Raw genomic sequence first — 13,731 nt, 5'->3', positions numbered from 1 at the left:
GAACAATCCTATGAAGCTGTGAAGGGGAAGCTAGCATTAATCTCATTTCATAGTGTGGAAAACAAGCTCAAACTGAAGAAGAGCTTCCTCTCTGAGCCACATGATTAATCCTTGGAAAACCTGAGCTTGGGATACAAGGTACTCTAACCCTCTCATTCTTTTTTTTTCCTATTCCCTTCTGATTACAGGGAAGTTAGATACTAGGACATCAGTTTAGAAATAGGAATTCTTATAGTGGAAGATAGTTAAAATTAGAGTGCACAAAGTGCAATGACATCAGACAAACTGAATTTGAGTCTCAGTTCCAGTAATCCTGTAGTTCCTAGATGTCTGACCCTGGATGAGGTTCCTTAATTTATCTGATTCCCAATTTCTATATCTATAAAATGGGTACAGCAGCATGTGCTTGTTGTTCAATCATTTCAGTCATGTCCCACTTTTTGTGACCCCATTTGGGGTTTTCTTGGCAAAGATGCTGGGGTGAATTGTCATTGCCTTCTCAACTCATTTTACAAATGAGGAAACTGAGACAAACAGGGCTAAATGATATGTCCATGGTTAGACAGCTAATAAGTATGCAACATAGGACTTTAACTTAGATCTTCCTGAATCCAAGTCCAATGCTCTATTTTTTTTCCTTTTTTGTCAGTTAGTCATGCTTGACTTTCTTGACACAAGTTGGTAGCTTGTTTGGGGGTTTTTTTGTTGTTTATTTTTGACAGAGATACTAGAGTGGTTTTCCATTTCCTCCTCCAGATCATTTTATAGACAAGGAAACTGAGACAAACAAGGTTAAAGTGACTTGCCCTAGGTCACATAACTGGTAAGTGTCTGAGATCAGATTTGAACTCAGGAAGATGAGTCTTCCTGCCATTGTAGCATCTAACTGCCCATGAACTATAAATCAATCAATCATCATTTATTAAGCTCCTATTTTGTTGCAGGCACTCTTTTAGGTATTGTGCACTTCCTTTTTACTGAATCATTATGGGGTTGTTATAAAAGGAAGTTCTTATAAACTGCAAGATGCTTATATTAGTGGGAACTATGATTGCCAGTGTAAAAGTACAAAATCAAGAACAATCAAATTTGGAGAAATTTCTTGTAGATGACTGTGAGCAACATTTAAATGCAATTTTGAGGGCTACTCCAATAAAATTCCAAACCAACTCTGGGCTCATCAGATCATCCATTGAAATTACTGTACCTCCAGAAAGGGTTAGAAGAGTGGGACAGTACATAATCTGAACTGGAGTGAGTAGACCTGGGTTAAAGTCTCACTTTACTCATTTACTAACTCTGTGAATTGGGACAAATCTCTTTCTTTGTATATATTTGCGAATGTATTTATTATTTATGCATCTGTTATATATATGCTGTGTAAACACTTGCATACATATATAACTGCATATGTGTTATATATAACTATATGTGTGTATATATGTACGTGTATATGTGTGAATATATGCATATATTACATATACATATTATACACACACATACATACAGCTAAGTTTCCCATAAAATTGGGAAGATTAGGAAGATTGCAGTATGATACAATTAAAAGACCACTGTCTCTGAAATCAAAAGACCTCGTATTCCTGTCTCTGATGCTATCTGTGTGATCTCAAATAAGTCATTTAAGTTCCCCTCAGTTTCTATTCAGTAAAATGAGATATCTGGACTAGTTGGACTTAAAGATTCCATCCATCTTTAAAGCTATGATCTTGTGTTCTCTTGGGAACTGGAATAGATCTTGGGATCATTCTAGTTCAGTCTCTTCATAAGTAGAAGTACTAAGGTTCAGAAAAGTAACCCAACTTGTGTTAGGTCACACACCTGGTCAGTAGTAGAGCCACAGTTTGAACCTAGGTGTAAAACTAGTTTCAAAACCAGAATCCTTTACTTTTGGCAGGTCTGTCAAATAAAAATAGTTAACTAAAGCCGTTGCTTTTCTCTGATGAAGAGGGTATTAAAGGAAGCAAGAAAATGAGCATTGATTACAGATTATGCTAAGGAACTTTATCTCATTTAACCCTTTCAACAACTCTGGGATTATTATCATCCTCATTTAACTTTTGAAGAAATTAAGGCAGACAGAGATTAAATGACTTGTCCAGGGTCAAACAGTATCTGAGGTGGGATTTGAACTTGGGTTGTCTCAACACCACAGCACCACTTAGCAGGCTTGAAAAATTGTTAGATACTGATCAGAGCTATTGATTTAGGATTGGTGCTTAATTGATAATCAGCAAAAGAAAAGGAAGGAAATCATGTCAAGGTTGGAACCGCAGAAAAGTAGAGGGATAACACCAATGGCCTTGGACATGGTTATCAAAAACATGATGATGGTAGATTCACCCAGGAATTGTAAAACCAAAGAAGATGAAGAGCTAAGTAGAATAAAAATGGTTTATAAACAATTCAGTGAATAAAAGAAAAGAGCTGCAAGAAAGAAAGTAGGGGATGGTAAGGGATAGAGGAGAAAAGAAGGACAAAAACAGAATACAAATGGTCAAAAGGAAGACTATAGAAATTTATGAGCATATGAAAATATTAAGGCAGAGGGGGGAAAATGTGCTCAAACTGTCAGAAGAAATATTCTGAAAAAAAAAAAAAAACTCCTCCCAAGACATGTTCTCTCATTAAAGGAAAGTGCAGTCAGGTAACAAATACAAGTTCTGCTTAAACATGAAAGTTTCCCTCAGCCAGGCTTACAAAAAAAGCAACTATTCAGCTTTTTCGAGCTTATTTTTTTTTCTTATTCCTATTCCCATTACCAAGCACAGCTGCTGAACATTAGCAGCCGACAGCATGAAAACAGGCCAATAGCTAATAAAAAAGTAAATCAAAGCTGGCCCTCTGCTGGTAGTACCCTTGTACTACACCACTGAAAACAGGAAACTTAAGAAGTTTTCTGACAACTTTGCTCTAACAGAGCAAGACACACAGGACTCCTGGCAAGTCTTAGTTCTGGTCTCTTATACCTAGCCCAGAAATCCTTCCATATAGGATAAGAAAAGAAAGGGGTGAGTGGCAGATGAGTAGGGAACTCCAGTCAGATTGCCATTAATACACATAGAATGCTTATATTTTCTAATCAGATTTCTATGACTTCTATTAAACTCTATAATATTGTTTCCTAGGCAGTAAATGAGTCTCAGACACATCTCTGTGATAAAGAAATTAATATTTCTCCATAAGTATCTGGGGAAGACTGAATTGTCCACCACCATCAAAAAGTTTGGAATAAATTTATCTGCCTTTTCTACTCTCTTAAGTCTCTGGATTTCATATCTCCCTGAACGTTATGCACTGATCCCCAATGTGTTAAGAAATCAATGGATTTCATCTAGAAAATAAATTCCTGGAAGTAAAGCAGGATATAGAATAGGGAATATTACAGAACAATTCTACTCCACTTGTCAATTGCCCCTTGAATATGAAAATTCAAATATTCAAATAAAAAATTGGTGGGGAAATCTGACTTTCTCTGCAAGGAATGGCAAGTTGCTCTACTCCTAGATCTGAAACAGGACACATTATTATCATCCTAATCACCAAAGTCACTAACTGAGCCAAAGAATTCCCCCTGTGTACACTATGAGGTACAGTTGAGCTGGGACAACCCTGAATCTGTCTCTTAGGACCACAACTGCCTCATTAAAGGGATAAAAGATGATATCTGCTGAGCTGGTGGAAAGTGGTGGCTGCATTTTTATTAAAGTCTCTGCTGCAGCCAACCCAGTCCCCAAAGGTCCATATTCCAGGCATATCTCTCATTCTTTCTGTATGGAATGGCTTAGTTGTTTTTTTGTAACTCATTAAGGGAAAACAAAATGCTGTCCTGGTGTACTCTTCAGAACACAAGTGGTCTATCTACATAGAAGCTGCATGTTTTCTCCCCTTTGCCTAGGTCCTTTATTCTAAGCTTAGCCTAACAAATTATAAATGCTACCCCAGAAGCACCTGATTGACTTAATACTAACAGCTTTGGTATTGTTAAAGGGCCGGGCAAGAAAAATAAGTGATGGAGGCCACCTTGCCCACTCTTTTTAACCACACCCAAACACACATGCACTATGGCCTATGAAAAGGCACTAACATCCATCACACCATATCATCTTCAATTTATACCCAGAATCCAAATTCCTCTGACCACATGGTGTCTGGTTCCTATTTTTCAGTACTGGGCCAGGAAAAAAAAAGGCATGGCAGCTTCATAGTTTCTAGCCACCAAGGTCCAGACTTAGAGACCCACACTGAAATAAGGGGAATGAGATAGAGTTGTCTTCCCTCTCAGAGCCCCAGACCACAGAATGTTGATGCCACAAGTCGAACTATAAACCTGCCCGGCAGATTGAATTTAAGCCTCCTGAAGACCAAGTGCCATGACTCCTGGCCTGCACAACACCTCTGGCAGTGCCCTAGCCCCACAGGCCCAGTGTCTTCTCAGCTTCCACAGATCCCCAATATAAGTCATCATTACAGTTCAGGAGACCCACTCCCCGCCACCACCACAAAGACAAGACGAGCTGCTCCCTACCTGAGAGTGGCGCTCTCCCCTTGCCTGACCGTCACGTTGTCCATAGCTTTGGGGAAGGTGGCATCTCCGCTGCGCACTGGCACTCCTGTGGGCAGAAGGAACAGCAGCCTGAGAGACAGGACCACGAGGAACCTCCAGGGCAGCAGCAAGTACCCACCGACCCCCATCCTCGACAGCCACAACTTCCCTGAACTGGAGCAGCGGCACCGCAGGCGCCCCCCAGCCGGGCACAGGAAGCGGGCGGGGGGAGAGGAAGGGGACTGAGCGATCCAGGAGCAAAAGGGGGGGAGGGCTGGGGGCGGGAGATAGAAAGAGCCCGGACTCCTCCAAGTCTAATGATCCTCCCCCAAAATCCAGCCTCAGCTTTCCACCATCGGAGAAACGAATTCCCCCAATAGCATCCAAAGTGTGCGTGCCCCCCACGTTCCTTGGGTGAGGAAGGAGGCAGACCGAAAGGGAGAAGAAGAAGGAAGGTGCAGGGATGAAGGTCACAGATCTCTCTCTCTCTCTCTCTCTCTGCCTCTCTCTTCAAGATGCTACTTTAAGATTCAGTTGGGCACGCGCTGCAGAGGTCTGGCATCAAAAGTTTATAACCCAAAAAAGTGCCTCTGATATGAAGGAGATGCCATTAAAAAAACTGCTTTTTTGGAAGAGGAGAAGAGTTTTATTAGCTCGCACATATGTATTTTATGTATATATATTTAAAAAAAACTCTCCGATTCACACTCTGATTCTTTAACCAAGGGAGGTTAAAAAAAAAAAAGTTCCCAGCAGGGATTTGCAATTGGTTCCTAATGATGTCCCCGATCCTGTAAATTTCCTCAAACCAAATCCAACCCCTGGATCCAGTCCAGTCACCGAGCTCAGCGAACAATGTTAGATCCGAACCCTGGGAACAAGAAGTAGCCTTCCAGCAGAGAAGAGAGAGGGAAGCCTCGGAGCGGGAGCCCGGGTGTGGGAGCTGCGGGAACCCCCCACTCCTTCCCTCAGCTCAGAGAGAGAAAGCCACCGGCCAGGGATGCGAGCGCTTCGCCAGAGCCACACCAAACTCAGCTGCTTCTCCCAGTTTCAGCATCTCCTTCCTCCCAGGAACATCTCCGACTCGCACAAGCACCGACTTCCAGGGTTGTCATGGTAGCAACTCCATCACTGACCAACACTTTCACTCCCATACAGACACACTGAGAGGCTCAGACTTAGCACATTAATCTCAGGGAAGGCTTGGGAGCAGCAGAGAGCTCCCACTTTAACCCTTGCACTGCTGGGTCTGGGAACCAGTGAGCATACAGCTTAGGGAATCAGGAACAGTTGTTTAAAGATCCATGCAGAGACATGGAAGTGAGGGAAGAGGGCGGCAGCTTAGTCTGTCTCCATTCTTCTCTTAACCCCCTCAGCTCCTGCAAAAGAAGAAGGAGCTAGCAAAGAAAAAGATGTGACCCTCTCTAAGGCACTTCCCTCACTGGAAGAAGCACAGGAGAGGGGTAGAAGAGGGAGGAAGTTTGAAAGGAAGCACTGGAAAACTGAGATTACTGACTTACTATTCCTAAGCCAGATAATGTACCCCACCGTGACTATTCAAGGGGGCTTCTTATGGAAGAGAAGAGCAGGCAGGGGAACCCAGCCTGAGTCTGCTTCCATATATAACTGCCATCTTATTATTTTGACCATCTATAAATACAATGTCACTTTCCCTATGCTAAAAGAGACCAAGTTTTCAGTGACAGCTAGTATCCTTTTGTTCAAGGAAACATTTCCTACATTTTACCATTAATAAACAAGGAGGGACAGTGACTTAACTTAGTTTTGAAGACAGAGACTGTTTTCATTCTCTTTTTTTCCCATCCCAAGCACATCATCTCCACTACCATTTTTTAACAGTCTAAAAATTATGCATCATTCTCACTCACACCTTCCAAACTGGCATCTGATTGTTGCAAAAAAAAAAAAGTATCTGGTGTGATGGCCCCCTTCTTTTAATTTCTGTAACTATGAGAATAGAAGGAATAGTGAATTTTTCTAGTATAATACCTGGGTTCTAGTCCTAGTTCTACCACTAGCTAATGACAGCAACAACTAAAAATAACACATTTATATAGCAATTGACATGATTATATAATTTGATTCTTACAATACCATGAGATAGTCATTTGAAAAGCAGTAGGATAAAGTTGAGAAAGCAGTGAACTTGGCTTCAAGGACATTTAGATCTATTCCTGAATTTGACACTGCCTAGCTGAATTACTTTAGACAAGTCACTTCCATTAGATAAGTCTTAATTTCCTCATCGGTAATTCAGGGGCCATACTAATACTTGTACTCTATTTCTCAGGAAGTTCTTGTGAGGAAAGCATTTTGTAAATATATAAATTTAACCTAAATAAATACCTATGTAAATATGAAATTAATTTTATTATTCCCATTTTCAAAGTGAGAAAATGCTCAGAGACTGTGACAAAACTATGATCATATAAATGATTAATATTCACCCTACAATTCCTATTATTATTTTTATTATAATCATTAGTAATATAATTGATAGAATATAAAACCTTTAACTTTGCAAAACACTTTATATAGATTAAATTATTTGAGCTTCACAACTCTGTCAGCTATTGAAGGTATTATAATTTTCATTTTATACATGGGAAAATTTGAGAATCAGAGACACTAGGTAAAATGGTCAAGACCACAAAATTTGCTAGCAAATGTTGGAGATGATATTTGAATCTTCACCTTCCTGACCCCATGTTCAACCCTTTATTCACAATGATTGCTGCCCTGAGATTACCAGTATAGAGATGTCCTTTTAGAAATATTAAATCAATGATGGATAAGACTTGATTGACCTTACATAGCTATTATTGAGAGTTCACAGGCCAGAGAACAAGATCAGATAGTGACAGAAAGAATGTCCTAAACCCTAGAACCCTCTAAGTAGGAATATATGGAAGGTTTTAAGGGAAACAAAAGAGCAGGCAGTATGAGTCTCTCTAAGTTACAAGGCTGCTGCAAACAGCCAAAAAGGATGCATCAGCTGATTAGAGTCGGGCCAATTTAGGAAAAGCATGAGATTGCAGAGCAAAATGTCTATCAGTGGAAAGAAAACTGGGTTTGGAGTCAAAGGGTCTAGGTATATGAATCTTGTCTTTGCTACTTACTACGGGGACTACCTTGAACATGTCAAAACTTGTTCCATATTTAAAATGAAGGAGTTGGGGGCAGCTAGGTGGCACAGTTGGATAGAGCACCAGTCCTGGAGTCAGGAGTACCTGAGTTCAAATGTGACCTCAGACACTTAATTACCTAGCTGTGTGGCCTTGGGCAAGCCAGTTAACCCCATTTGCCTTGTAAAAAACAAAAAAACCAAAAAAATAAATAAAATGAAGGAGTTGAACTGAATTAGGATGCTTAGCCAGGAGTCTCTTAATCTGTCTAATATTTTGAAAAAAATACATCTTTATTTCAATATAATTTGTTTCCTTTGTAATCTTACAAACTTTTTCTTACATATTTCAAAACATTATTCTGAGATGGGGTCCATGGACCTAAAGGTACACAAGATAACAAAAAAAGTTAAGAGTGCCTGTACCAGATGACTTCTAAAATCCTTAAAACTCTAAACTTATAATCTTATGACTGTCTCCAAGCAAGAAAAAAAAGCTTAGAGAAAGATATGCTAGGCCAAAATCCAGGGAACTAAAAGTTAAAGTTTTGGGTAACTTCAGAGAGAGTAACTTCAACCTAAGTACATATGAACCTCTGAGAGGAATACAGAATTCTAATGCAAGAGAAGAAAAAGGGAATCCATTGTGAATCTTATAATAAAATATGTGACAATTATGAAGTATCTTACATAGATTATTTCATTTGATTCACAAGAAAGTCATAGATATTGTCATCCTCAATTTAAAATTGAGGCAACTGAGGCTAAAAGAGATTTCATGACTTAGGTTCATAAATTTAGAGTGAGAAGGAATCCCAAAGGCTAGTTATTACAAACTCCTCATTGTACAAATAAAGTAAAGCACAGGAAACATAAATAACTTGTTGAGGTCATAGCTAATAAACCCCAGAAGTAGTATTTGAATTCAGGACCTATACTCCTATGTCTAGGACTCTTACTTCTACACAAGGCTGTCTATAAATTTCCCAGAATCACACAATTGATCTTCCAGGTTGCAAGTCCTGTGTTTTATTCATTATTCCATAATATCAATTCTTTTAAGGTCAAAAGAAGTTAGATAAAGAGAAAAGATTGACATAACTTACCTATTTGTCTGAGATCTCTTCCAACTACTGTGTGAATTGTTGTTAGATAATCAGCTGAGGAAATATATTCTGGTCTAAGATGAGATAATAAAGGTAAAGAAAGGTGAAAACTAAGGTCTTATGATTATAGCTTAAGGACTAAAAACCTATGAACTATGCAATAAAAAGCTCTTGAATTTGGGAGCAAATGATGGAGATTCTTTGGTTTGAAGATGTCCTAATCTGTTTCTTTATAACTAAATTGTGTAACAATTCAGAGGATGGCCTCTCAATCTCTATTGAGTATATAAGATGTTCAGAGAAAGAAATGAGAATTTTAGATTTGGTAGAGACAGAAGAATCATAGGGCTAAAGGGTTGGGATAGTATTTAGAAATCATTGATGGATGAAGGAAACTGAGGTCCAAAGAGCCTAAGTGATTTTCCCAAGATAACACAGCTACTTGTGGAAAAATTGAAAGCAGGGTGCAGGTGTCTTCATTCCTATTCTGTTGCTCTTTTTTTACCCATGCTTGGCTTTTTAGGGAACCTGTGGGAGATTTAATTGTCATCAATATGAATAGATCAATGCTCATTACATAGGAACATCACTTGATAGGTAAGAGAAAAAGAGATAGAGTAAGAGAAAGAGATATAGAGACAAAGACAGAGAAAGAGACAGAGATAGTCAAAAAAGAAATAAACAGAAAATCAAGAACGTGATAGAGCTAAAAGTAGATAGAGAGACAAAGAGACATAAGCAACACACCATTTTGGTTTTGGAGTCAAAATTCTTGGGCTTTAATTTTGGCTCTTTTACTTATTATCCATGTTTTGTTGTTGTTGAGTTACTTCAGTCTTATCCAACTCTTTGTGAACCCATGGGATTTTCTTGGCAAAGTACTGGAGTGTTTTGCCTTTTCTTTCTCCAGTTAATTTGACAGATGAGGAAATGGAGGTAAATAGATTTACATGATTTGCCCAGAATCACAGAGCTAGGAAGTATCTGAGGTTAGGGTTGAACTCCAGAAGTTAAGCTGTCCTGACTCCTGGCCTAGCACTAAATATTGTGGCATCTGGCTGCCCTCCCCCATGAGCAAATCATTTTTTTCTTTCTAGTTTCTATACTGGTCAAATGAAGAAACTGAACTTAATGATCACAGTCTAAATTACTTTTGGATCCAAATCCTTCAGTTTTATGCCTGTCTTGTATATTGAGACAGATATGTGAAACATTGCCCTTCACTTTGCCTTAATAGTCCCAAGTTCAAGGATTCCCATTTTTCTTGCACTAAAATAGTTTCTCTATATTAACTTATCAGCATTTATTAAGCACCTTTGGAAAGCCAGGCACATATAAAAACCAAAAAGAGAACAGTCCTTGTCTACAAAGTGCCAACATTCTATCAGCAGATACTACATATACATCTATATACAAACAATATGCACAAAGAACATACAAGATAATTTGGGGTTTCTGCTCTATATTCAGGGAATGGGTTAGACAAAGAATGTATTAGTAAAATGTCCCATTAAATGAATATATTGTTATACTTCCAACTGGAAGGAAAGATAGTCAATATAATTTAATTTGTTGTTCTCAAAGATTAATAAGTTGTTGCAATGATAAAATATATAAAGTAATATGGCTATAGAATGGTATTCAGTGGTTAGTGACAATATATTCCCTCAGTGACTGGGAGGAATATACTGATATTCAAGGCTCTAGTGAGAAGGTAAGATAACATTCACAGAGGAAATCAGCTGCCATAGACTCTCCCCTGGGCTCCAACCACACCTACCCATCTACCTGCCCCTTCCCAAAAAACAAAATAGATCCAGAGACTGGATCTATAAGGACAGTAATTTGTTTTCTGCGTCTAACAGAGACATCTGCATCTATCTAATGGGATTTGTAGTTACTGCTGCAAAGACAATGTCAAAAGTATGTGCCATACATAAACAGGAGAAACTTCTAGCAAGCTTTTATCTGAGACTGGGTTGTACCAAGCTGTTCTTCAGTGTGCATCAAGAGAAAAAAAAGTGTGAAGCATGCATGCTATGCATATTTATGTTACAAAAACCTGCCGAACTCAGTATTTATCCAGTGGAGTGGAACAGTTGAAAAGGAGATGTGGCAGCCTAACCTGAAGAATTGGTTCACCCAAGGGGCCTTCAACACACTGAGGGGCAGTAACTAAGAAGTGTGTTGTTTCACTGAAATATGCTCCTGGTTTGCAGAAAGGAATGATAGGACTTCAGTCTCAACTCTCAAGTTCACATGGGTTCAAGGGAAATAAGACAGGATTGAAAAAAAGCCCAGTATCTTAGATGAGATACAATGCACTTCATTGGGGAAACTCAAAGCAGTTGACCCATATTCCCCATTTCTCTCTAATCCCAAGAGATCAGTTGGTGGCTGAAATTTTCATCCCTTCTTTTTTTTTTTTCTATTTCGTTTTGCAGGGCTGTGGGATTAAGTGACTTGCCCAAGGTCACACAGCTAGTTAATTAAGTGCTTGAGATTAGATTTGAACTCAGATCCTTCTGACTCCAGGGTTGACTGCCCCCATCCCTTCTTTTACACAAAGGAAACTAGGAAAAATGAGGGGGGGTAAATGTCTAATGTACAGTACTACTGGACACTTTTCTCCGGGTCTTAGAACTTTGCTAACTCCTCATCAGTTTATTACATTGTCATTTTTTCAAATCTCATGAAACATCTAAGACATAAAAAGTAATATACTTCAAGAGATGCTAGGGAACTAATGATATTATGAAATGTCATCTCTACCCATAAAAAAAGATTACAGTTCAGTAAGGAGACTTGGAATCCAGAAGAACTAAGTTCAGGTTTATAATGGCTATGTGACAATAAGCACGTCACAACCTCTTTGAGTTAGGTACCCATTGGATTAAGAACTGTTTTGACTTACCTAGTTATGTGATCTCCTTACCTAACTGTGTGACCTTAGGCAAGTCACTTTATCCCATTGCCTTGCAAAAAACAAACAAAAAAACTACTCTGTTAGGGAATGTCTTCCTATACTGACAGTTCCCCATTTATGATGAAATTTAAATAGTCATATTCTTTGTACTTATTCTCTTATTCAACTCTCTTACAAAGATAGATAATACAAGTCCTCTGTTCTTCAAAAGAATAAGCTAAATCTCATAAAAGTTTAGTAATGTTCCCAGGGGCCCACAGCTAGTAAACAGGAAAACTGGGACCCAAGACCTTCTTCCAAGACTGATAATATTGATAATATACCAACTTTCTAAGTGACGATCTTCTTCCTTTACTCATCCCTCTCAATAACTATTATAATCCAGTTACTGCTTCTGCATCATCCTCTCAAGGCTCTTATATGTCATTTTGTATCTTAGGGTTGCCAGAGATAAAAGCAGGTATATTTCAATAAGTCAAATTAATAAAAATGGTAAATTAATTTTGTTGGCAATCAGCCCTAATGTGGCAAGATATATAAAGAAATGCACTTATCTCCAATAAATAGGACAAGATAACTGGCAAATTTCTGAGTTTGACTTGGTAGATATCCTCATCTAAATTCTCTATGCTCTATTTCAGGAGAGGCAAACATCCAGACAAAGGACCATATAAGGTGGGATTGGAAATTCAATAAACCTAGAAGTATTTTAGGGATGAATCAATTACATTTTTAACCATATATAGCAGGTTCACTTACAGGCTTTGGCCCTTGGTAGAAAAAATGATTCCCCACCCTGCTCTATATAGTTTGCCAGCATTCTCAGCAAAGAATGAAGTATCATTGGCAAAGAGCTATTAATACCAATCACGGTTAAAATTCCAGACCTTCCGTCCCTACTTTCATCTCTCTCCTTCCAGATGATTTCAAAATTTCAGAAAAATGTAAGGGAGTTTCATGGGATCATTGGACATACAACAAAGAATTCTTTGGATGAGATATGATGCCCTTCATCTGGGAAGTTCAAAGAATTTGTGTGTGTGTTTAAGCTAGGTGACTTAGAGAAATAGAAGTTGTCCAAATAATTAGAAATAGTACACAAAGGGGTAGCTAGGTGGCAGCAGTGGATAGAGCACTGACCCTGGAGTCAGGAGTACCTGAGTTCAAATCCGACCTCAGACAGTAATGACCTAGCTGTGTGGCCTTGGGCAAGCCACTTAACCCCATTGCCTTGCTAAATAATTAAACAAACAAATAAACAAATAAATAAGAAATAGTACACAAAGAAATATCATATTCTTATTGTCTATAAAGACTCCAGGTTCTTTACTAAAATATCATAGTGGTGATAGTAGGAGTAGTAGTAGTAACCACAACAGCAATACTAACAATAATGACTAAATACTTAACTACTTATATACTATGTACCAGCATTTTGCTAAATGCTTTCCAATTATTATCTCTTTTGATTCTCACAATAACCTAGGGAAATAGTTACTATTATTATCCCCAGATGAGGATAGTGATCAAATTACATTTGGGTTTTGAGAAGATAGGGAGAAAAATTTGGGACAGGATAAAGAGAGAGGGAGGAAAAACAATAGGATTTGAAATAGCTCAGAATTAGGGTAGAAGAATTAGCACTTCTCAAGAAAACCCAGAGCAACAATTTGTCCTGTTCCTCCCTCCTCTAATAACTTACAGTTGTTCCCTCATGAGGAATGATTGATTACAGAGATCACATGAGGTTCCATAGTGACACATCAGCTAATAATAATATTCTGGGCATATTCTGGCCAAGAAAGAAATGGAGTTTGGGAATGTATGCAGTTGGGATGGGGTGGAGGGGTGTTGAAAAACTACTATGACTTTAAAACTGAGCTTATAATGAGAATGGATAACAGACTTAGTCAGAAAGAATAAAACAAACACCCAAGCATGGATCACCAAGGGCCAAAAGTTAAGAGGTCCCCTCTCTGCCAACTTTCAT

General features: G+C 38.5%; 1 protein-coding gene across 1 annotated transcript in view; it reads right to left on the bottom strand.

Moving 5' to 3' along the window:
- The window catches only part of OPCML (opioid binding protein/cell adhesion molecule like), a 732,434-nt gene extending 727,704 nt beyond the window's left edge, over nucleotides 1-4,730 (bottom strand). Inside the window, exon 1 of the mRNA XM_074187257.1 lies at nucleotides 4,547-4,730. Within this exon, the coding sequence (XP_074043358.1) occupies nucleotides 4,547-4,713 (167 nt within the window). The 5' untranslated portion in view covers nucleotides 4,714-4,730. The remainder of the gene's footprint in view (nucleotides 1-4,546) is intronic.
- Nucleotides 4,731-13,731: the final 9,001 nt, after the last annotated feature.

The sequence above is a fragment of the Macrotis lagotis genome, chromosome 1, assembly GCF_037893015.1.
Source record: "Macrotis lagotis isolate mMagLag1 chromosome 1, bilby.v1.9.chrom.fasta, whole genome shotgun sequence".
Classification (NCBI taxonomy): domain Eukaryota; kingdom Metazoa; phylum Chordata; class Mammalia; order Peramelemorphia; family Peramelidae; genus Macrotis; species Macrotis lagotis.
The sequence above is the reverse complement of the archived record's forward strand: the minus strand, read 5'-3'. Positions and strand labels throughout refer to the sequence as shown.